At 58.2% G+C, this 24,529-nt stretch overlaps 2 protein-coding genes and 1 long non-coding RNA gene across 5 annotated transcripts in view; 2 read left to right on the top strand and 1 right to left on the bottom strand.

The window, feature by feature from the left end:
• ACSF3 (acyl-CoA synthetase family member 3) overlaps positions 1-24,529 on the bottom strand; it is a 69,175-nt gene that overhangs the window by 754 nt on the left and 43,892 nt on the right. For all 3 annotated transcript variants that reach the window (XM_063334850.1, XM_063334849.1, XM_063334851.1), the window contains 2 exons: positions 3,488-3,622; positions 2,739-2,850 (listed from right to left, as the gene is read on the bottom strand). In XM_063334850.1, the coding sequence (XP_063190920.1) occupies positions 2,739-2,850; positions 3,488-3,622 (247 nt within the window). The remainder of the gene's footprint in view (positions 1-2,738; positions 2,851-3,487; positions 3,623-24,529) is intronic.
• Positions 844-17,747, top strand: LOC134515650 (uncharacterized). The gene is made up of 3 exons (XR_010071071.1): positions 844-967; positions 16,137-16,274; positions 16,508-17,747. It is a non-coding gene; the product is annotated as an uncharacterized LOC134515650 (long non-coding RNA).
• Positions 10,693-14,633, top strand: LOC134515649 (uncharacterized). The gene is made up of 2 exons (XM_063334854.1): positions 10,693-12,059; positions 12,892-14,633. The coding sequence occupies exons 1-2, from the start codon at positions 11,834-11,836 to the stop codon at positions 13,461-13,463; spliced, it is 798 nt and encodes a 265-aa protein (XP_063190924.1). The 5' UTR covers positions 10,693-11,833; the 3' UTR covers positions 13,464-14,633.

The raw sequence follows: 24,529 nt of genomic DNA, 5'->3' as shown, positions 1-24,529 counted from the left end.
AGCCTGTCTCTGCAGGGACTTCAGCCCTGTGCCGCCAGCAGCTCGTCCCTGGAGGGACCCCTCGGAGGTGTGGATCTCGTTTCCAGCCCTGTCCTCGACCCTGTCTCCTGCGAGGACTTCGGTCCCACACCTTAGTTCGTCTCTGCCCCTGTTTTGCTCCTGCCTGTACTCCCTGGACCCGGCTCATGGCTCGCTGTGTTTGGGGCTGCCCATGGACCTTGTCACCGCTCCCCGGCTCTGCCGCCACGCTCAGCCCCGTCGGTGAGGACACTGCCTGCGCTGGGTCACCCTCGTCTGGGTCCCCTGCCCTTCGGGGGCAGCCAGCCCTGCCACGCAGCACCCCGCCAGCACCCCGGAACACCAGCCCACCCCTCGGGAGGGGGCACGGAGAGCCTTCAGTAAGCGAGCCAGTGGCAGAGCCCCTGATGTGGGCTTGTCGGTCCCCCTTAGAGACGGGAGGGGGAGAAGAGCGCGGTGGTGTGATGGATGCTGGACCCCCAACATGTCCCAGTGCCAGTCCCCAAGGACCACAGGTGGGCCGCCTCCCCGGGAGCGTACCGGTGACTCGCCAGTGACTCACGCCGGCCCGCGGGGGGGTCTTCCCACTGCGGGAGGGAGTCTGAGCGCCGAGCATTGTGCCCATGCCCTTTGCAGAGTGCCGGTGGGGGGGCTCTCCTGCCTTCTGCTGCCTGTGTGTCACCAACCTGGGGCCGTGCCCAGCTCCGGCAGCGTCCTGGCACTGACTCTAATGCGAGATGCCAAGTCTGCTGAGCCCTTCAACCATCGCCCGGCCCTCCTCCCCCCGCCACCCCCCGCCACCAGCACCCCCTGCCATATGGATGCCTCTAACTCGGGATGGCGCCTGTCGCTGGGAAGCAGGATTGGAGGTGAAAGCCGCAAAATGAATCACTCTGAAGAGGGACATGTGTCTCCTGCCAGGGTGTGCGAGAAAAAGGGCCAAACGAATGTAAGTGACATAAAAAATAAAGGGGAGAGACAGGGCGAGAGGCAGAGGCGGCGGCGGGGGGGCCAGAGCTGTGCCTGGAGCTGGGCAGGGAGCAGCGGTCCTGGAGGAGCCCGGCTGGCCTCACCGACCCTCCGAGGGCTTTTGTGTCAAGGGCTCCTGCCCTCGCTCTGCGCGGGCAGAACAGCATCGCGTCTGCCCACAGAGCTGGGGACGGCGGCGGGAAGAGAGGTGCAGGGACAGGGGGGACACCCTGGGAAGGGGCCGTGCAGGGGAGCACACGGGGGGTGAGCGCAGCCCCCTGCCCTGCGCCAGGCAGCCCCCGGGTGACTCCTGAAGCAGAGTGGCTGGCAGAAAAAGGGATCTGCTGGGGTCGCCGATGTCCCTGCCAGGAGGCTTAGGGACGAGGAACCACCACACAGTATGGTGAAGATCCCTCCTGCCCCGCTCTCCATCCCTCCTGCCCCATGCTGAGGCCACGGAGGGTCCTGGATGGAGAACCCCAGAGCACCAGACCCTGTACTGACCCGGACAGGCTGAGCCTGGCCAGGAAGGGACATCTCCGCTTGCGAGAGGCCATCGGTAAAATCAAACAAAAGCTGCTGGCGGCCGTGGGCTGCCCTGGGAGGAGCAGGAGTCCCAGACGCCCAGCAGCCAGAGGGTTAATGCGTGCACAGCAGCGGGAGGGACACCCTGGCAAGGTGTCGGTCCCCCTGCCCCAGCAGCCACCTTTGTGGGTTTGGTTTCTTTGTTTGCTTCTCTTCCCCCACTAGGTAAGGGTTTAATCAGAGCCGCAGCCGGGCAGCTAGCATCTTCCTTGCATTTGCTAAATCGCGGTCCCCCAACTGTGATTTTTGCAGATCCAGGGGAAATCTTTAATTGGCTGCTGCGCAGCCCCTGATGAAACAAGTGCTCCTGCCGCTTGCAAAATAGCGCCAGCCTCGCCAAAAATACCCGCCGCCCGAAGGAGGGAGTTGCCAGGAAAAGAAAGAATCTGCTATTAAATATTTCGCTAATGGAGTATTAGTGATGAACCTGGTGGCTCTGCTTCCTGGCTCCCGCCTGCTTACGCTCCCATGGCTGATGCCTGAAACCCGGGCACTGGCTGCTCCCTGATTTGAATGAGGACACGCAGGTTTCCCTGCGGAAACCTCGCAGGATGGCAGGTGGCTGCTCTGTGCCACGCTCACTGGTACCACGGTGACGCCGTGCAAGGCCCCACGACCTCTGGCGTGTGTCCCCCCTCATCTCCGAACCCCATGGGAGAGGTCTCTGGGACCAACTGGGACTGGGCTGGAGTGGCTTCCAGGCAAGCAAGGAGCGATCGCACCGGGGAAAAGCTGAGCAAATGTTCTTGCTGCCGAGAAAACATGAAGCTTCCCCTGCCCTGGTGCTTGCTCTGTGCTGTGCTTTCCACCGGTGGCGGGGCTCGGGGCTGCCGGCATCATCGCTGGCTGCCGGGAGCTCCTGCCGGGAGGGAGAAGAGCCGCTTGGCCACACCACAGGGGTCATTTGTCAAAGGCACTTTTAGGGTGAGAGGCCCATTTATTTCCATTATCTCATGTGCTTGGCGACCTCCTGGTTGGAGCCGTGGTCTTTCCTCCATCCCCAGAGCCTGAGGCACTATGTCGCTGCCGGCCACCCCTTCAGCCCTCCTCTGACACGTCCCTAATGAGGATGCTGCAGGCTTTGAGCCTGCTTTCCCCCTGCCTGCTGTCTGCACCGGCCCCGCCGTGCCGCGCCGCTCACCGTGAGTTTCCCCGTGGCATCTTACCTGGCCCAGTCCTTCAGGTCCTTCACGGAGAGCATCTTGCCCTTGCGCAGCTGCACGACAGCGCTGACCCGCTGGCCCCAGACCATGTCCGGGGGCCCGATCACAGCTACGTCTGCAGAGAGAGCAGAGGACCTGAGAAACCCCAGCGATTCCTGGGCTCCGAGCATGGGGTAAAAGAGGGGCTCAGCGCCCCTGGTAGGTGCCAGCAGCGGCGATGCGCAGGGACGAGCAGCACGTGGAGAAAGATGCCGTGGGATGTTAGTACAGGAAAAAAAAACCCACCGGGGGACTTTTGTGCTGACACAATTGCCAAGAACAGAGCTTTTCACCACGGAAAATGCAGGAAGCCCCACGGTTTCAGCAATTTGGAGTCGGCGGGGAGGAATATGATGCGCAGAGTGGTGCGGAGCCGGGGGCACCGCGTGCATCCCCTCGTACAGGGTCACGCACAAGGGCAGGACAGATTTAATTATAGTCTCATTTTCAAAATCAGGTGAGCGCTGCCGCTGACTCGGCACCCGGCCGCAGGCTTCGCGGCTTTGGCCCCGAGAGACAAGTAACGGCAGGCTTTAAATGCAGCCTGCTCTTCACTCCCACCCAGCCCCGCTAACGGGAAGGCTGGGAAACCGCCTCCGGGCACGAGCCCTCGGGCAGCGCTCGCTGAGCCAGGGCTGTCGCTGGATCCAGGCTCCCACGTGCCGTCCCTCCTCGTCACGGCACGCCACGGGGACTCGGGAAGAGCAGGGTACCTGTGATGTGCGGGTGCGCGAGCAGGTGACGCTCCACCTCCAGAGCGCTGATTTTGAACCCCCCGTTTTTGATGATGTCCACCGAGGTGCGGCCCTTGATCCAGTAAACGCCGTCTTTGTACGCTGCCGTGTCTCCTGCAAAGCAAAGTGGGCTCCATCAGAGGCCATCCCCCTGCTTATCCTCTGCCTTTCCCGCCACGTGGATGTGACGCTTGGGCGATGCCCCGGGCAGGCGCTGAGCCCGGCTGCATGGGGAGAGCCACACTCAGCACGACGGTCCCAAGCATCTCCACAGAGACCCCAGGGATGGGGTGTCAGCCTTCCCCACGCGACAGCCTGCTCCCGGGGACAGGCAGAGGGGAGACATTGCTTTTCTGTGGAGGGAATGGGAAGAACAAGGCTATGCACCCAGAATTCCTTTAATACGGAAGCAATGAGAGTAGGAGCCATCACTGCACGTGGGTACGTTCCCCAGCACGCTCTCAACATGGACCACAAGACAAGCAGGCTCCAGGTCAGCCCCTTCCTCGTCTTCCTGGTAATCACCAGTTGCAAAGACCTCGGCTGTCCCATCCCAGTAGGATGTGACTCCCCCTGGACCGCTGCCATCACCGGGGCTGCTCAGCCCCCATCACATAGTCCCCAGCCTCCTCGTCCTCCCACCCACTCGCTCGTGCCAGCGATGAGACACGGGCCTGCAAAAGCCGCAGCGGGTCTTCCCTAGCAGCTCCAGCGCCGCGCGCATGCCCTGACCACCGCCACCGGCCCCCGCCAGCCCCCAGCGCAGCCCTTGCTCTGGCCACTTGCAGCTGCTAATGGCACTGCTCGCGAGGGGGGCTCTTCCCCACTCCTGCGTGGCTACTACCCAATAAAAAAAGATGTGTGCGTGGGGGGGTGACGTTGGGAAGACAAGGTTGTCCTAAGCAACACGTTGGATCCGACCTGTCCTTTCTGCAGGGGGAGAAGGCGTGTGGCAGGTGTGATCCGGTAATTAGCCGCTGGCGCCGAGGCTGAGAAGATTGAGGAGAGAGGTCATGTCAGCACAACCTGGCTAAACGCTTAACAAGCTGGTGCGCTTTGATAGCTACTTAAGATGATTACTCACATCCTGCTAATAGAGCCTTTGCCAACCGGTGGGCGAGGGCGGGGGCCGGGGGCCTCGCATTTCCATTTCAGAGCCTTGATGGCAGCGCCAGGGGGGCCCTTAGCTCTCCCCTCGCGCGTCAGTCTCCATCCTCTCCTTAATGATACGCGCTGCCATTGTGTCCACACACCCGGCCCCGCTCCCCGCTGCGGCGTCGCTCGCAGACCTCATTTCACTGCCGGCTGGGAAGCTCAAAGGCGGAGATGAGACGGAGACTGGCAGCGGGGGAAAAAGCAGCTTCCCAACAAAGCAGGGTGAACCGGCACCGCCGGGGCTGCAGCAGTTCCCACGCGCGCTTGCCTTGCCCTCCGTCCAGGTGCATGTCCCAAAATTGGGAAAGGAGGACAGCCCGGGGCCCTGGACCACAGCATCCCTGCGGCCCAGAGGGAGCCAGCAGGACCTGCTAAACCAATGGTTTGGGTTTGAGCAGCCCGGTCCGGTGGGAGGTGTCCCTGCCCATGGCAGGGGGCTGGAATGAGATGATCCTTAAAGTCCCTTCCAACCCGAACCGTTCTGTGATTCTATGATACTATGAAAGCTGTGCAAGGCGCACGTGGGCTCTGGTAAGGGTCAAGACCTGGGGACTTCGGTGGGTGGCCCGGGGACGAGACTCCCCACGTCCGAGGACCGCGTGTACCCCAGTCCTGTCCTTCAGAGACGGGGTCCCCTCTCCCCTGGGGGACTCACAGTGCCACCCAGCAGAGGTGAGCGCGCCTCCACCGGTCGCATCGCTGAACCCCACCTCTGCCTCGCTCCTCTCCTTCCCAGTTCTCCTTCTGCCGCCCCCCGGCCCCCAGCGCTGCTTTGCAGCGTTCCCAGCACACTTCGCAGCCCAGCTACCACAGGACGCGTCCATCGGCCACGCGGCTTTACAAAACCCCGCTTCTGGCACGCCGCAGAGTTCACACGCGGTGTGCGCAAAGGCAGCGAACGCCCGGAGATTCATGGTGTCAGAGCAACGAAACATCAGAACCAGTTCTGAAATCGGGTTTGCTCCCCAAAAGAGCCGTGTCCCTGCTCCGCTGGCTCATGCCAAAATCCTGAGCAGCTCATCTGGCTCAGTTCGGCCAGGGAATGATTAATTATTTCTGTATTTGCCTGCCTGCCTCTTGGCACTCTCCTGGATATTGAGGGCTGTCTGGAATATTTTGAAGTTGCGGGAGAGTTTAAAACGCAGGCTCTCTGGGTGTTGGGCTGCTCGGGGTTGAAAGGAATTCACGACTGCTGTGATAAACTACCTTCTGCGCCCGGTATCACTGCGGCATGTGTGACTGACACAGGACTGGAGAGTGAACATTAATTAAAATGTGGCACTGGGGGACCGGAGAGCCACGAGCTTTCGGGAGGGAGATCAGGAGCTGCTTATTCATACAGAGAAGACAGGGAGAGGAGAGGGAATTCAGACCTGGTTCAATGACATACGGTTCCCATGCTGCTCTTCAGGATTTAAGCACACGAAAAGCTGCCACATTTGCATTTTCCCCTGCTCTGCGATGGGGAGGACGGTCCCAGGGACAGGTCCAAGGGACGGCTGGGTCCACGAGACAGACCTGGGTGGGGGTAGGAATTTTCTCTGCACCAAGGTCATCCGATGTGAAAGCCAACGGGCTCCGCACCTGCCCGGACGACTTGCTCCCGTTCTCTCTCCTTGCAAGGACCAAGGACTGAATTCACATCCCTGCGTGCCCTTGAGTCCGCTGGGGGGGTGTCAGCCACGGCTGATTTCTCTGGAGCCTGTTTGCAAAGCAAACGGCCAGGGCAGAGCCTGTCACCAGGCTCTCGTCTCTGTCCCACTCCCGTCCCCCCACGCAAGGGGCCCGGGCAGAGCGGGACACACAAGCCCCAGCGTTGCCTGGCCTCAGATCCCCTTTCCAGCGAGGAAAGGCTCTGTGCTTTGCTTACGGCAGCAGGAATTCAGGAAACATCTGTGCCACAACGAAACACCTGAGCTGGCAGCAGCCTGAGCTCCTCGCGCCATGTGGAGTACCCGTCCCGGCCCCGCGAGCCCTGCCCGGGCGCTGCGGGTGCTGCGACAGAGCCTGGTGCTGGAGCGGGCTCGTTAGGCTGGGCGCCGTGCCCGGCTGGCTCAGCTGGGTGGCAGCTGGAGCCAGGCAGGCTGATGGCTAGGCTGCAAGAGCATCCCTGCATGGCCATGGCCAGCATCCCTGCACGGCCATCATGAGCATCCCTGCACGGCCATCATGAGCATCCCTGCACGGCCATCTCCAGCATCCCTGCACGGCCATCATGAGCATCCCTGCACGGCCAGCTCCAGCATCCCTGCACGGCCATCATGAGCATCCCTGCACAGCCAGCTCCAGCATCCCTGCATGGCCATCATGAGCATCCCTGCATGGCCATGGCCAGCATCCCTGCACGGCCATCACGAGCATCCCTGCACAGCCAGCTCCAGCATTCCTGCATGGCCATCATGAGCATCCCTGCACGGCCAGCTCCAGCATCCCTGCACGGCCATCATAACCATCCCTGCAAGCCAGCTCCAGCATCCCTGCATGGCCATCACGAGCATCCCTGCATGGCCATGGCCAGCATCCCTGCACAGCCATCACGAGCATCCCTGCACGGCCATCTCCAGCATCCCTGCACGGCCATCACGAGCATCCCTGCACAGCCAGCTCCAGCATTCCTGCACGGCCATCTCCAGCATCCCTGCACGGCCATCACGAGCATCCCTGCACAGCCAGCTCCAGCATTCCTGCACGGCCGTCATAAACATCCCTGCATGGCCATCACCAGCATCCTTGCATGGCCATGGCCACCTGCATGGCCATCGGCACCTGCATGGCCATCACCAGCATCCCTGCACATCCCTCCCTTGTCTCCCCGGCTCTGGCAGGAGCACGAGCAGGGTCTGCTCACACCTGTCCGTGGAGACGTGCCCCACGCTCAGAGAAGTGCCACTGTCAACTGTGAAATGTGCTTTTAGAAGGAGACATGTTCCCCAAGCTGTCGCCCTCCCAGGTTTTCCCCACACCGCCAGGGACAGGAGGAAGAGTTGTTTCAGATTGGGCATGGAGAGGAGACCCCCTCATCCCCGTGCTCCCCACGAACGCCATCACCGCTTCTCGCACAGATCCCTCCAGCCCCGTCAGCAGCACAGCACGGCACGGCGGGCGGTTAGCATTATTATTGTGATTATTGTCAGCTTCTGGGACGAGCTCTGCAATTTCCCCCCGTCTCTTTCTTTCTGCCTCCTCTCTCCCGTAAGCCGAGCATCAGGGTCTCGCTGTCACTTCCCGCGCTGACAGGACGGAGCACGCTCCGGGGGACTGCCGTCCGCCGAGGACAGCCACATTACCCTCTGCCCTGCGCCATCTGCTACCAGCCGAGCACATCAGGACGGCGTGTGCGCCGGCACATCCAGCACGGCAAAAGCGCTCGCTGCCTCCCAGGCCAGCAGGGATTTCCTGGGCCAGTGAGACTAGTTAAAAGGATGCTGCCGTTTGCTTAATGACTCTCCCCCCGACACGCTGCCGTTAAACAGCACTAAGAGCATCATTTCCAAACCTGGCGCTGCACTGAGGGCCCGTGGCAAGGGCTGTGCCCTCCTCCCCAGGGCTCCCAACACGTTTCTGCTGACTGTCCTTTACCGGTTGGCCGTGCCCGTGGCTCCCGGGCGCTCCCAGGGAGCACCCATTGCACCGGCGCAGGGACGGGAGGGATGCCGTGGAAGAGGTTCATCAAACAGTGGGTTCACGTTGTGGTTTAACCCCAGCTGGCAACTAGAACCGTGCAGCCCTCTTTTCCCCCACCCCCAAGAAGGAAGAGGGGAGAAGACGGGGGAAAAAAAGGAAGGGAAAGGAAGAAAAAAAAACCCTCCTTGTGGGTTGAGATAAAGACAGTTTAATAGAAGAGGAAAAATAACAACAACAGCAATAATAATAATGACCAGGTCACTCTCGCCACCCAGTGCCCAGTGAACTGGCGATGTCCGGAGCAGCAACCCCCCTGCTAGCCCCCATTTATATACTGAGCGTGGCATCTGTGGTATGGAATGGTCCATGGGCCATTCCATCCTTCTGTCTGCTCTTCTATGAGAAGCTGAAAAAAAGTCCTTGAACAGCGTAAATATCGGTTACCAACGACTAAACCCACTAGGTATCACTGACATTCCTTTCACAGCAGTCACTAGAAAGAAAATGAACTCCTTCCCAGCTGGAACCAGGGCAGTTCCATACCTGTGCGATCCTGCTCCTGAACCACCGCCTCTTCTTGCGTGAAACGGGGACAACGGCCCTTGCTATTGCCTGGCCATGTCCCCTCTCCGTGCACGCCTGCGAGTGCCTCAGGGCAGGGCTTCCCCGTGTCCAGCCCCGCTGGAAGCCCCAGGAATGCTGTGGCCAGAGAGGAGCCCATCCATCCCAAAGGTCCTCCTACTACCCCAGCCTCTGGAGCCTCCTGGTCCTGCTCTGGCTTCAGCAGGACTGACGTGAGCTCAGCTTGGGAAGGGTGAACCCCAACAGCACCCCATCACCTCTCCATCCTCCTCCCAAAGCCTTTCCCTTCCTCCTCCCTCCGGCACAGGAATCACCCCAGCAGCGCACAACGGCAGGGTCAGGACGGCCGTGCCGGTGCTCGGATGCTTCCCGCAGCACGGAGACGGAAACAGTATTTCCTTCCTCGCAGCCAGCTGTGCGGTGAAGGAGATTTTTTTTGGCTGATGAGAAGATTACGGTCTCTGACACCACATCTCCGCCTCTGCTTGCCCGGGCTACCTCCGACTGGGCTCCTTTCATCAGACAAAGCAGGCGGCGGCGGAAGCCTCCGTCGCACGTGGCTCAGCGCCGGTGCTGTGGCGCAGCTGATGCTGGCGAGGCCACGGGATTATTGTTTCCCTGACAGCAGCCGTCACCGCTACCTTTGGATTCGTTTCAAGATGCTCCGTGGGCATCTGTTCCGCGAAATGTTAAAGGCTCTGCTGAGCTGCATACTGAAGAGGCTCCTGCGCTGGTGGAGCTGGGGGTGGGCTGCGCTTTGCTGGAGTTTCAGACAATTTTATATATATGCATATTAAAAAAAAAAAGAAAAAAGTATATATATATATATATAAAAAATCATAGAATCTTAGAACGGTTTGGGTTGGAAGGGACCTTAAAGATCATCTAGTTCCAACCCCTCCTGCCATGGGCAGGGACACCTCCCACTAGATCAGGTTGCTCAAAGCCCCATCCAACCTGGCCTTTTATACGTATATAAAATATATAGTCGTAGCTATAACCGGCAGCAGGCTGGTTTGAGCGGCATGGCTCCGAGCAGTGAGGGGGGATGCAGAGGGCCAGGCCTCCCCACCAAGCTGCCGAGGGCTGCCCGCTCAGCACCTTCGGGCAAGCCGTGGACATCTCCATCGGCCTGCGGGCTCGGCGGGTACCACGCCGCGCCGAGCCATGGCTCAGCCCACGGAGACCGCAGGCTGGCACGAGCCGCGCCATGAACCGTCAGGCGCTGAGTGAAAGGCATAAAAGACCATTTCCAGGCTAGCTTTGTTTTAAAAATGAGGCTTTTTGGTAAGATCTACCTCGAGGGCAGGGTTGTCTATAGATAGTTACTCGGCGACAGCCGCTGGACTGGGGGCGCACGCCTTGCCCACGCGAACTCTACGGAGACCCTGTTTCCAAACTCAGCCCCCACAGATTTCTGCAGCGACGCTCTTCGAGTTGCGAAACACTTGTTGCAGGGATGAAAGGGCCCTTGCGATTCTGCCACTACGGCCTTTTAGTTTGTGCACCTCCTTCGGGGAGCAGAAAGACCTCTCGGTGACCAACACGGTGCCCGAACAAGAGGTTCATTGCTGCCAGGAGCAGACCTACAGGAGCAAACCCTCCCCGGGGCTCCTGGGCCAACACCCGCGCCCACGGGTCAGCTTGTTCCTGGCAAACACGGCAACCTTTCTACATCAAAGGCGTCATGAGCAAACATTTGAACCGCCTATTGACCAAGAGAGCACTTTGGCTGGAGAAATGAAATGCTGAGGAGCAGCTTGGAGAAGCTCTGAGATAGCAGAAGTGCACAGGGAAAAAAAAAAAAAAAATGAGACTTTTCAGGTAAAATGACGAGCGATGGTGGCTTCAGCCCAGTCTAGACGCAGAGCCGGGCCTGTCTCAGGATCTGCTGGAAAAACCCAATGAAGGGTGATAGCGTTGCCCTCGTAACGGGTCTGCAGGCGCACGGGGCTTCATTAAGCAAAGGTCTCGGCCCTGCGACGGGGTGCTGAGGAGAGGCTGGCGCCCAGGAGGAGCCCACCCTCGAGACAGCCGCTGCCGACGCAACGTCCCTGCCCACCGGGGGACAGATGCCACGCGGATGCCTGGAAGGACGGCGAGAGGGAAGACAGTTTGGCAACGACGTGTCGCCAGCTTTGTGGCAACGACGTGCGAGCTTCAGCCGCGGGGCTGCGAGCCCAAAACCAGCACGCCGAGACGACACGGGAGCAAGGCGGCGCCACGCCATGCCGGCTCCCACATTGTCACACGGCCTCTCCCGGCTTCTGGGAGGTTTTTCACCAGCCCCACGTTGTTGCTACACCTATTCCTTCCTGTTTAAAGCTCCCCAGAAGAGACGTGGCGGGTGTTTCCCAAGCGGCTCGCCGTGCCTCCCCAGCAGATGGGACCGGAGGACAAACCCAAGCCACGCAGACCACCAACCCCACGAACAGAGCATCCGACCGAGCGGATTTTGCTGTTGGCAGCTGCAATATGGAAGATTCGCTCAGGACCTTGCTGGGCAGGATGGAAGCCGGGCAGATCCAGCGCTGGTGATGCTTGGCACGGCAGCATTCGTGCACGTCAGGAGTGGGGACAAGCATCAGGAAAGGGATGGCAGTGCCCGGGGCTCCTCCTGCGGTGTCGGGGGAGAAAGCCTCAGCCCTGCTTTGTGGCTGTTATCAAACCCAGTCCAGCTTGAGGACACGGCGCTTGAAGGACGGGCGTAGCTGGGACACTCCTGGCTCTGTCTCCCCAGGGCATCCCACAGCAGAAGGGTCTGCGACGTCCCTGCCGCTCCTGTTCGCCACTCCACGGCGCTTTTGCAGCCCAATCGCCGCCCAGCAGAAAATACCGAGGCACAGCAAAACATCCCTTCGAAAGGGAATCTTGTTTTATTAAGAAGAAAAAAAAAGTGGGTTACTTTTACCCTCCTGCCACGGTGGCTAACGCTCTCATGGGGAGCTCCAGAGTCTTGACCAGATGCTGCAAAACATCCCCCCGCGTGGGGCACAGCCCTCGCCCCTGGGAAACGGTGCTCTCGGGCATGGCTGGGCTCCCTTCGCCCGCCCCACGATACCAGTTAAGCGATTTGCTCCTGGTGGAAAGTGCTTGCTGACCCAGCAGGCTGGAGCCGCTCCTTTAACAGTTTCCTGGCTGCTGGAGACGCTTTTCCAGGTTTCAGAAGTGCCTGCGGAAAAACGTGAAGGTGAGGAGCCCCGGGAGGCAAGCCGGGTCTCCAGGGCCGGAGCGGAGCAGGGGGTGCTGGTGGGCTCTTCCCTGCCAGCAGCAGAATGTGGTTTGAGCACTTTCTAATATTAACTAGACGTTTTGCTGTTAACGAATCATTCCAGATTTTGCAAATTAAGTCTTTAGAATGCAGAGCCCAGCCTAGTGCTCCTCAGAGAGCTGGGACGGAGAGTGGGGATGTCTCACAGCCAGTTTTCCAGGAGACGCTGACCGGCAGGGACGCAGAAGAGACCCGTATGGCTGCTCCTTTGGGGACGGTCCCCCCGTGCTGCCCCTGGACAAGGCAGGATGGCAGGGGACAGCCAGCAGACCTCCCTCAGACCCCCACAGTGTGTCCTGGAGGGTCTCCATTGATGGGCCAGCCCGGATGGTCCCCGAGAAAGCATTCTGACGGGTCACACTCCTGTGCCACAGCATGGACCTGTGCCCCCAGCCTGGCTCAGGACCAGGAGGGGCTGGGGCTGCACCACCCCCATAACCACCAGGAAAAAGCAGGAGCGGCCGCTCCCGCTGCGCCGAGAGGAAAAACAACCCCACGCCAGCCCCGTTCCCTCTGACGGGCATCCGCTGTCGGGGGGGTCGGGGGGAGCGGGGTGCTGCTCCCCACCCAAACCGGAGCCCGGGCTCCCCCTGCTCCCAGCTCCGTGCCGCCGGCTGCAGCGCGCTCCTGGCCCAGGAGCTCCCGATGCTCCGCTCCTGCCAGGCTCGACACCTGCTCTTTAGGGAGCCTTTAAGCTTTTTTTTTTTTTTCTTCTTTTTTTTTTTTTTTTTTTTGTTCCCCCAAACTCCAGGAGGAATCCCCTGCTATCAGCTGCTCTCCTGGCACTACGATCCTTCATTTCCAGAGATAAGAGACAGAGCGAGACGCTCGCTCTCCTGCGTTCCCCCGCGCTGCCTGGACCTGGAGAATTGCCGCTCTCGCCAAAGGAGCGTGATGGGGGCACCGGCAGGCTCCCAGCTGGCAGACCCCCGGGAAGCTTGCAGGGAGGCAGTCGGAATAATCAGTCTTTGCCCTTCTCCAGTGCCTTTCAGCCGAGGATCTCAAAGCACGCTGATCCGGAGGCTAATTAGGCAGAAACGGGAACAGCTGGCAGGACAGCGGCGGGATGCGAAGCGGCCTCGATGGCTGCTCGCACCGCAGAGCAGTGGGCTGAAGGTTGCGCATCCATCTCTGCTCTACCCTGGGATTAACTCTTACTTGCCTCCCGTCTCCCTAAAATCGTTGTTGATGCTCTGGGTCCATCCCAGGCGGATGCAGAGCTCGCCCTCTGGCAGCCGCAGGTTGGTGATTAAGACGATGACTTATTTTCCAGGCAGGATTGGTCCGACGCTCTGGGCAGGGGGTGGAGAACCCGAGCCCTGATCCTCGTACTCTCACTGGTTTGGGGAGCAGAGCAAAAACTGGGGGCTCCGACCCCTTTTGCCTGAGCAGGGCTTTGCGGGAGCGAGCCTCAGTTCCCCGGGCAGGTTTCACCACCCACAGCTGAATGGGGGCTCGCAGCGGCCCGGCCGAGGCTCGTGATGGCCACCCTGCCCACTCAAAGGCGGCTGTGGGGCCGAAGCTGGCAGGCGGGTCCTCCTGCCTTCAGGCACAGCTTTCCCGGAGAAGCTGAGCAGGATCAGGTTCCTGCCTGTGGATTAGGAGGTCCATCCCGGGGACCACAGAAATGCTCCTCCCCACTCCGAACACCGACCTTTCGGCTTTGGGAGCGTCCTGCAGCAACAAACTCCACGTGCTCATCACCCATCACACTTCTTTCAGGGATTCCAAGTTTCCCTGCTCTTTCCAGAGCAGCTCCGTGTCTCAGCGGTCTCCTAAATCCATGGAAATGATTTTTTTTTTTTTTTTTTGTAGGCAACGCAGACACAGCGGGGCTGGGAAGCTGGAGAGCGTGGCGTGGCAGTGACACTCCTGCAGCCGCTCTGCCCGTCTTCCCATCCCTCCTGGCACAAGCTCCCCGCGCTGCTCCCGTCCCCAGGCCCAGCGCTCAAACAAATGGTCTCTTCCCACTGCCGCAGGTTCCTGTGCTTGAGAAAAACCACGGGAGGAGACAGCGGGGGTGGACAAACAGTTAGAAGGCGAGCGCTAAAGGCCATCGACAGGAATTAGATACTCTGTCCTCTCCGTGACCAAGTGCCCACCTTGATGGGCAGAGGGCGGGGAGGCTGTGGGATACGTCTCCGTTACAGACATAAACCTTTCCCTCCCCCCACGCAATGAAAACCGCATCAATAGATCCCCCATCTGCTCACATACATCACACACTTCACTCCAGTTTATTAGCTGGAATAAATCATAAATATTTCATTATACATCAACGACGCTCGACTCCGGGAAGGCGCAATCCATCACCTCGACACTCCTTGCGACCTGCCGCCGTGCAATAAGCTTTCCAGTCTATTAAACAAGATTGATACAGTGTGCTAGGATGGACTAGGGGAATTTATTTACGGAGCACTGGGAGAGGGAGGGCACCGAATGCGTGGTGCATGGGCAAACGGGAGCTGCTCCCATTAGCCCCTTGGACCAGGCAGCCCAACCAGAAATCCCCAGAGCAGCGAGAGGCAGGGAGCCCTCCCCCGCACGCGGGGCGAGGTAAGAAGATGCTGCGGCAAAGCAGGGACCGGGCCTGAACCCCGGAGCGCCCAGGTCTGGATGGTCCCACTCCAGGCTGGACCGCACGGATGGGTGGGCAGAGCTCCGTCAGAAAGCTCCCCCCTCTGCCCTGCTCAGCTCCCCCACGCTCGCGGGCACAGAGAGGAGAGCCCAGCGCTGCTGCGGCTGCACGAGAGCCGTAGCTGCTTTTCCAGGACGCTGCTCAGGTCCCTCGGTGCTATGAGAGCTGCCTGTGCCCAGAAATACCTACTGCGGTGCCAGGATTTGGCCACTCTTTGTAGCTCCAGGCTCGTTCTAATGCCACACCTTCTCCTTTCCTTCTGCACACCGTGAGAGCGACCGCGTTCTCCAGCTCAGCAGAGGCCAGCAGCAAACAGAGGGGACCTTCCCAGGGCACAGCGCAACCACAGCGCGGCTCCTCGCCCTCCTCTGCCACCCCGTCCTGTCGCGTGGGGCACTGCCCCCCACGCGTCACCCTTTACTAACTTATTGCTATTGCACGTGAACTGTCACAATCTCCCCTCCATCAGAGGGGCAAAGATCAAGTGAGGACGACGCAGAGCAGCTCTGAGCCCAGGCTCGGTCCTCTCAGCCCCTCGGCTGCCGCTCTTTCCATGCCGGAGTTGAGGGAAAGCCCAGCACCGGCCTGGAAAAAACGTGTTTCCTCCAACAGGGACCTTGCAGACGGCTGCAGGTCAGTCCCCAGCTCAGGAACCCGATCTCATGCACCCGAGAGAGACCTCGTCCCTCCAAGCCACATCTCCCTGTAGGAGCAACAGCGGCATTGCTGCTAGTAACTCTCTGGCTGAGTATTGGGTGTTACCAACCACAGAATCACAGAATGGTAGGGGTTGGAAGGGCCCTCTGGAGATCATCTTGCCCAACCCCCTGCCAGAGCAGGGTCACCCAGAGCAGGTGACACAGGAACACGTCCAGGCGGGTTTGGGATGTCTCCAGAGACGGAGACTCCCCCACCTCTCTGGGCAGCCTGTGCCAGGGCTCTGCCACCCTCACAGTGAAGAAGTTCCTCCTCGTGTTGAGATGGAACTTCCTATGCTCCAGTTTGTGCCCGTTACCTCTTGTCCTGTCACTGGGCACCACTGAAAAGAGCCTGGCCCCATCCTCCTGACACTACCCCTTTCAGTATTTATAAGCATTGATAAGATCCCCCCTCAGTCTTCTTTTTTCCAGACTGAAGAGACCCAAATCCCTCAGCCTTTCCTCATCAGAGAGGTGTTCCAGTCCCCTCAGCATCTTGGTAGCCCTTTGCTGCACCCTCTCCAGCAGGTCCCTGTCCTTCTGGAAGCGGGGAGCCCAGAACTGCACCCAGTGCTCCAGATGTGGCCTCCCCAGGGCCGGGCAGAGGGGGTTGATGACCCCCCTCCACCTGCTGGCCACGCTCTTCTTCATGCCCCCCAGGATGCCTGGCGGCTGCTCAGCAAGATGCCCACCCGGCACCACGGTGAATCCGGAGCCTCTCTCCGCGGCACGCCGCGCTGCTGGGATTGATTCCGCCTGGCTCCTGCAGGGTTCTGACACAGCCTCGGCAACGATGATGTATGTGTACAGATCTATTTAATGAAATGCTAAATGATAGGCTAAATAACAGAAGCAACTTTAGCTTGATTTATTGCGTGGAAACGAATAATGTTTGTCGCTGCTGTCAGCCATCTTGGCTAAGAACAGAGGTTACGAGCGCAAATTGTAGCTAATTAACAGTAATTAGCACTTCTGAAATTCTGGCTTGTGGCTCCTTCGCAGAGGCCTGTTGTGTGTCCCCCCTCGCACAGGTCACCTGCCCGGGCTGCCGAAGGCTCGTCACCTCTCCCCGTCACCCCCCATCCACCCCGGCGCTTCAGCACACCCCGTCTCTGAAACCAGGCTGCTTCCCCGGGGCTTGCTCCGTTCCTCCTCTGCTCCCCGGCTGCTGCCTCGCATCCCCGAGCGCTTCCGCTGGAAAAAGCGGCAGGAAAACCCTGGGCTCCTCCCAGCATCCAAGTTAACCAGAGCCAACCCCTGATCCTGTCCCTTCGACAGGTTCTTGGATCCTCTTCTGAGGGACGAGGGGACCCCAGACAGTTCCTGTGAATCCTGCCCCAGGGCGTAACGCTGAACTCTTGGAACTTCGGCTTTTGCGCATCTTTTCCCTCCTGCGCGGACCCACGGTGGCGAGACCTGGCCGGGCTCCCACAGAGCAGCTTGCTGCCGCCTCCGGAGCCCGGCACAGCAGTGGAGCGGCTCTTTGGGGCTACCCAAGCCCATCTACTCTCACCTGGCCGCTTGGACCCGCAAAACCCCTTCCCTGGGCTCGCAAAAGGCGGCGACCAAAACCAAATGGGCAGAGGCACGGGGCTGCTCCGAGGCACCGCTCCCGTTGCGGTGTACCGAGGGTTCGGTGCGCGCCGCAACCATTAATAAAGCATCAAAGGCTCCTGAGGGGGAAAAAAAGAGTTTGAAACTTCTTCAAAAAACACATGCATATTAATGACGCACCAATTATTCATGAGGAAACCGTCTCCCCTCGCCAGCAACTTCCAGGGCTCCTGTTTGCTCGGGTGCGGTGCAAAAACCTTTCCCAGTGACCCAGCCCTGCCCGCTGGCACCAGCTCTCTGCCGGGAGAAGTGCCGGCACCGCGTTTCTCCCCCCAGCAGCTCTCCTGGCACCGGCATCCCCGGCACAGCGCCTCAACGCGCTCGCTGGCAGCGGCCCCACCTGTCTGCTACCCGTCCCGCTGCCAACACCCTCCAGCGGAGCCAGGGAGCAGAAGAAGGGAGGAGAGCGGCTCAGCCGCTGCAGCACAGAGATATCTACCTGCGGTCGCGAACAGGCAGGTCAGCTCCGACAGGAGCCGGCTGCTCTCCTTGCAGGTCCCATCAAGACGGTGTCAGGGAGCCTGGCGAGCCCCGGCGCTGATGCTCTGCAGGGGGGTGATGGGCTTCCATGCAAAACCCAGCCCAGAGCCTCCTCAAGGTCCACAGCCCCCTTCCAGGGGGACACAGGGTTGCCCGGGGGCCCAGCGACCCCTAGAAGGGGGCTGTGAACCAGGCTTCAACCCCCTGGAAGGGCAGAGCCCTTCACCCTCTGGTCAGAGGGAGAAACTGCCCCGAGGGCTCTGGATGAGCATCACCGAGCTCAGCCCAGCACGGGGAAGTTTGCCATTGCCTTCGCTAGAAAACCGCCCGGCAGCGGTGGGAGCATCCAAAGACACCAATATAACGCGGATGATGCCGGTTGCTCCCGTGCCTCCCCCCCAAACAATATCTGAGAATAATAGGTGGCTGTCACGCTTTGCGGGCCACCGGCCACTGAGGCAGAGCGAGATTTCGATGCTGTTACAGATTTCTACCTGCGTGAAATCTGGAGGTAATTTAATGGCTCACGAGAAAGGAAATAAATCTATTAGAACGGAATCGCTGTTTGTTTACGTGTCTTGCCATGAACATCACCAGGAGCAGCAGCAGCAGCAGGTGTATGTGCAAGCACCATTTATTTACATAATAAAATTGCCAAGTAGATTTGTAGCTCAGGGGCATCCTTGCCTCTCCGTGCGCGTGCCTAACTCCCATTAGCACTAATGGCAGGCGCTGTGTGCTCAGCAAGCGGGGAACAGACCCTCCCACTGCCCTAACGGCTGGTGCTAGGGGATGGAGGGAGGCAGACATCTCAATGTGCCAGTTCCTCTCCTCCGACTCGCTCAGGGGACGGGAATTGCATCGCGGCTTCAAGCTGCTTTGCAGCCCTCCCCATCCGCGAGAGCTGTCGGGTCTGCTGCGAGCTGCCTGCTCCCGGGAGAGAGGGGGTTAAGCAACAGATTCCCCACTCGCAAAACTTCTCCAGAGACCCCTGGAGCATCCAGCAGTAGGAAAAGAGAAAAGCAGAGAAAAAAAAAAAAAAAAGAAAAAAAAAAAAACAACCCAGTCTGGAATGAATTCCTGTCATGCTCTGCAACGGGGAAGTTTGTTTGTATTCCACAGGCAGCAGCGCTGAGCCTGCTGTCAGAGCCACGCTGGGAGAAAGGGCAAAACCCTGCCGAGATGAAAGAATGTGAAGCACTGGTAGAGCCTCCCCTGGCATTTACACCTGGGGGGAAAAGAGGAAAAAAAAAAAATTAAAAAAAAAAAAATCACTCAAGGGCGTCTCGCAAAGAGCTGTGCTAATAAGGCACTCCTCCTCACGCTCTGTGGCTGCGCCGGCGGAGCGGGAGACGGAGCGGTGCAGGGAACGCTGGCAGCAGCTCCAGGAACCCCGGAGGTGAAAGCTGCAGATAAGACAAGTCTGATTTTAACCCAGGAATTCTGAGCTGCGCCCTCCCCGGCTCCGCTCCCTGCTAGGGGAGAGGGGAGCGGAGGACTTGCTGCTGGACAGACCGGGAGTGCAGCTACCCCCCCGTCTCGGCTGATAAATCAGTGACACCTTCCTCCAAAAGCCATATTTTTACAGGCTCTCAGGCAGCAGGGTGAGAAGCCGGGGTGATGCTCGCTGGCCCCGTGCTGTACCCTCATGGCTTCCCTGCATGTCCTGTGTCCTCCGCCATCCTGAAGCCTGTTCGGTGCAAATTCCCCCCGGTCCGTGCTCTGCTCTACGACCCTGACCCGGCCGCTGCGAGTGGGCTCATCCCACCGCACAGACCTGCCTCTGCTCTCAAGAGGACTTTTCTCCTGGGGCACCTTGCTGGCTCAGAGGGCTCCGCCGAGCACCGGGGAGAAGGCACGGCGGGGGTAGATGAACCTCTTGTGACACTCAGTCCTGCTGCACCATGCCTTCCCGCAGGATTCCCCCCAAGGGTGCATCTTCTGGTCACTCTGGTTTTAAAGAACTGCCGTTCCAGAGAGAAAAAAAGCACGGAAAACTACACTACAGGAAAGATGTAGATTGTTTTCGGTCCAATTTGCATGAAAATAGGCTATAACCCCAGCCATGGGACTGCACCAGTGAAGTTGTGGTGGACGTATGAGGTGGGCTCTTGGTTGTGTACCGAAGTCTGGAGCCTTGGGTTCTGCAAACAAGTCAAGGCTGAGGTATCGCCCACAGGAGGAGCACTCCTGATGCCTGCTCCTCATGCCCACGCTGATGGGGACGGGCAGGAGATGGGCACAGAACATACGCGCATCTGGTGGCTTCTTTTCTTTGTCAAGCATGTCCAGAGGAGAGCTACCAGGCTGGTGAGGGGTCTGGAGACCAGGTCGTATGAGGAGAGGCTGAGGGAGCTGGGCATGTTTAGCTTGGAGAAGAGGAGGCTGAGGGGAGACCTCATTGCCCTCTACAGCTACCTGAAAGGAGGGTGCAGAGAGGGGGGTGTTGGCCTCTTCTCCCAGGTGAGTAATGACAGGACCAGAGGAAATGGTGTGAAGCTGCGGCAGGGGAGGTTTAGATTAGATATGAGGAAGAATTGCTTTACTGAAAGAGTGGTCAGGCACTGGGACAGCTTGCCCAGGGAGGTGGTCGAGTCACCATCCCTAGAGGAGTTTAAGAAACGTCTAGATGTGGCACTTCAGGGCATGCTCTGAAAGGCAGAGATTGTAGGTTGTTGGGGTTTTTTAGTGTGGTTTGTTTTTTTTTTTGTGTGTGTGTGTATGGTTGGACTCGATGATCTCAGAGGTCCTTTCCAACCATGAAGATTCTATGATTCTATGATTAACTGCGAAGCTCACCCCATCCTCAGCACCATTTCATGTTCCTTCACAGACATAGAGGATTCTAGGTGAACGCGAAGGGCTGGATACGGCTGGCAGTGGCGCTGGCAGCTCTCTAAAACCCACAGATGAAGGGATCTGGCAGATTCAGCTTCATCTAGAGACATATCTGAAAAAAAGCATCATCCACGGCATCCCCCCAAACCCTCTCCCACCCCCTGCAAGACGGGTTTCCCAGCACGCCCAAATGGCCAGCAGGCTTTGGCTAGCAAACACAAAAGCCCGTCTCCGTACTATTGTTTCAGGGCCTTGGGAATTGCTGCATATGGTCCCTGCTCCAGCCTTGGCTTGGGTTGGCATCAGCCCACCTTACATGACATATGCCAGCGAAGTCCTGGGCACCGGCTTTCAACCGGGAGAGGACAGGACCAAATGGATTAACACAAAATCAGCCCTTTGGCAGAGTCTGGCAGCACCCTGGGTCCTGCCTGCCCTTGGCCGTACTTCATTTCTGGGTACGCTCCGCACATGTAGCTCAGCGTGACCAGGAGCCTCTCCAACCCTTCAGCGCGTGGCAGACCTGAAGGACAAGCAGCAGATGAAGCCTCCCCAGCCTGGGGACACCGCACACCCTGCTCCAAGGGCGCCACGCTCCTCTAACGGAAAACAGCAGATAAAGCAGCCGAACCTTTGAACATTTCTGCAAGCCAGGCAGCCACGACTTGGTAGGTTCACTCATCGTTAGCAGGAGCTCATGGGTGACTGATACGACACAAGCAGGCTGGGCGGAGGGAGCCCCCCACCACCACCCCCCGCTGCCTACAGCCAGAATTACTGCAGATGGGTTTGCCCAGAGGACAAGCCAGAAAAGAAAATGGGTAAGTAAAAATGAAAAACGTTTCTTTTCACATTAGCATTTAAATATTTATAGAAATCCCTGCAGACAACAAGATGAAAAAGAAAACTCCAAGACTAATAAATAAGTAAATGCTCCGAGGTGTGGCAGCCCAGCTGAACGCCGCTGCCACTCAGCTGGCGAAACTTTGAAGAGCGGGGCAACCCTGTGTGCACAGCTCAAAATAATAATTGTAATAATGAAAAAAAAAAAAAAAAAATTAGGCTAAACCCCTCTGCTTTGGCTTCCGCCCTCTGCGGAACAGCTGAGGGATCAATTACACCTTAGCTAAAGAGAGCACTACCTCTTCTCTCCAGTGCAGTGACCTGTCCCGGGCTCTGCTGAGATGCATTATTAAATAAAGCAGAGATAACGATGGGAGGCTGTTGACTAAGAGAGGCAGCGGTGGGATATGAGGAAAGATATCTGCCTTAAATTGTTTGCTTAAATATACAGAAGCCTGTACTTTTGCTTACAGCGCAGTACCATTAGTCGTAAGTAAATACGTTCTCAATTGTCTCGAGCGAAGCCCGGAGGGATGACTCTTGTTGAAAGTAAAGAACCTGGAGCGATCGCATCCTCGCTGTCTGTCCCAGCGCCTCTCGAAGCCAGAGACGCTCAGCTCTTCTTCAAGCGCTACTACCAGCTCGAACTACAAACGCCCAGCAAAAACCCCACCACTTAACGGCGCTTGGTCTTGGATCGCGCCTGCTAAAAGCGATCCCTCGCTTTCCTGCGCTGTGAAGGAAGGAAGGAAATCAGGCCACTGGCTTCCCGGCTCGTCCTACGAGCTGTAATCAATTTGTGCAATTCCCCAACCCCGCTCCACTTACGGCGGTGCTGGGTTATGTAAATCAAACGCCAAAAACTGTTCAGCGAGCTAAACAGACGGTGTGGGCACCAGCAGAGTGCCTCGAGCAACGGGAAACCCGGCAAACAAGGAGGAAGGGAAAGCTGAGGACACGAAGTAAGGCAGAAAAAATGATAGATGGCCAAAGGTGGAAGGAAGGTCTAGCTTCAACAAATTTCCTCTTGAGCTGGGCATCTCTGGTGACAGGCAGGTGTCAGGACTGAAGATAACCCCCATCACCACCTAATTTCTTCCTGATATCCAGTCTAAATCTCCCCTCCTTCAGTTTGAGGCCATTACCCCATGTGCTATCATCACATTTCCTGATAAAGTGTGCCTCCCCATCCTTCCTGTAGCCCCCTTCAGGTACTGGAAGGGGTTATAAGGTCTCCTCGGAGCCTTCTCTTCTCCAGGCTGAACAACCCCAACTCCCTCAGCCTGTCACTTCAACATTCAGTCTTAATCGTTACCTTTCCTACCCTGATGGTCTCCACCTCAGCACGGTAAATCCACCCCCCCCAGCCACTGCTGTAGACAACCCTCTGCAGCGTTTATCGCTCCTGCTGAAGAGGCTTTCCAAAGCCCCCATGGTCACGGGGCAATCAGTGACACTAAACACACAACGAACACTAAGTCTTCACAGCACCCGAACCATGAGCGTGGACCAGTGAAAATGCCCCGGGGCCGTGTTCCAGCTGTACGCAAGACAATACCTGCTTTGACAGTGCCTGCGATGGGACCGTGGTCCTGTCCTCCGCGCGACTGCTCAGGGATCTCACTCGGATGATTCGATACTGACCTTACCCTACGGGGTTTTTAATTCCGCACTGGAGGAGACACGCTATTTACATAGCAGTAAGTAGTCACTTGAAAGAAAGCCTTGCCAATGAGCCAAGGGGCTCTGCCAAGTACCATGAGAAAGATGATTGTTCTGCCCATTTCTTTACCACATCCTGAGCTCAGTCCTGCGCTTCCCCTCTTAACCCACTTGCCGGCTTGCAATTCTCCTGCGAGATCTTCTGACGGGCTTGCAGAGCTCAGCTTGATGTCTCTACAACGTATCCCAGCTGGAGCTGCGGCCGGGACCCCCTGCATTGATCCCTGGGATGGACTGGATGGCTGGGATGAGTCATTCCTGGTGGTCAGAGCCTGAACGAGCCCCTCTCCCTCCAGGCTGCAAGGGCAGCTCTGCCGTGGCATGGCTTGAAAGGTAAAAGCAACCAGAGACTGAGGGGGAACAGCCTGGATTTTGGAGATGTGGGTGCCTGCTCTTCCCACCAGCTCTCAGCTGGGGTGCAATTGCTCCACGCCTCTGAAAACTGGACCCCGCGTAGCAGAGGTTCTCGAACAAGTAAGAGGTTGGCATCCAAGAGGTTTGATACAACCAGAGCAGAGCTTTAGTAGAGAGTAAACAAATTCTGTGCCAAAAGCTGCTCTCATTTACAGCTACAAAAACCCCAAGTCACTCTCTGAACTGCTGAAAACACCAGTCCCGCGTGCAGTCAGGGAAACACACGGGTTTCATTTCGCGGCGTCCTGACGACTCTCCGACTTCCAGCCATCCGGCAAAGCTGGCAATATTGTCTCCTCAAGGAGAAGGAAGCAGAAAAAGTGAATTCTCTCTCCACAGTGTTGGAGTGCGTGTGCATAAGTAACGTTTTGAGATTATAAAGGAATCTTTACACACGGCTGATACACTAGACACCATGCCATCTTTGTGTTTTTACTTCCAGAAACTCCTCCTAAACGAGGGCTGAGGGCACGGCCGGTCTGGCTTCACCGGAGAGGCTGCCCGGTAGGTGCCCACAGCCTCTGTTCCTGTCCCATAGAGATCCGGTGGGATTGCCTTCCTAAAGCAGCACGTGGAGCTGTGTTTGGGGCACCCTTGGCATTTTTTGGGGTGTCCTTTCATTTGTGGGAACACAGGCCGAAGCTCTCAGCCGCCAGCAAAGGAAGCGGGTGAGCGCTGCCATCCCGCCCGACTCACGAGCTCAAGCTACGACAGGTTCAAAGAGCAGCTCCTTCGGGCCGGCCTCGGAGGGAGCCACCGCTTCCTCCGGTGGGTTTACCAAACCGGTAAATCACATCGTCTGCAAGACATTATAATTAAGGAATCGTTTCTTTAAAAACAGAATTTGCATTAACTGGATTTGTGACTGGGAAAGACACTGCAAACAAACAGAAAACCTGCAGATTAGGATGCTAATGAGATGCATTTCTATTTATAATCTGCCTTGATCAGGCTAAAGCATTTTCTGTTTCAGGTGTCAGTGCTGTACCCGCGAATGTAAGCAATTCCCCTGGCAGGGAAACACCTGCTTGTCTCTGGGGACAGGCAAGTGCCAGGGAAGAAGCCTATGCCGCAGGGATGGGGTGCACGTTCCTTGCTGCTTCTCCTGCCCCTTCTCCTTGGGGGCCAGCCCGAGAGGAGGA

The sequence above is a fragment of the Chroicocephalus ridibundus genome, chromosome 4 (assembly GCF_963924245.1).
Source record: "Chroicocephalus ridibundus chromosome 4, bChrRid1.1, whole genome shotgun sequence".
Taxonomy (NCBI): Eukaryota; Metazoa; Chordata; class Aves; order Charadriiformes; family Laridae; genus Chroicocephalus; species Chroicocephalus ridibundus.
Note: the sequence above shows the minus strand (reverse complement) of the source record. Positions and strands in the feature narration are given on the sequence as shown.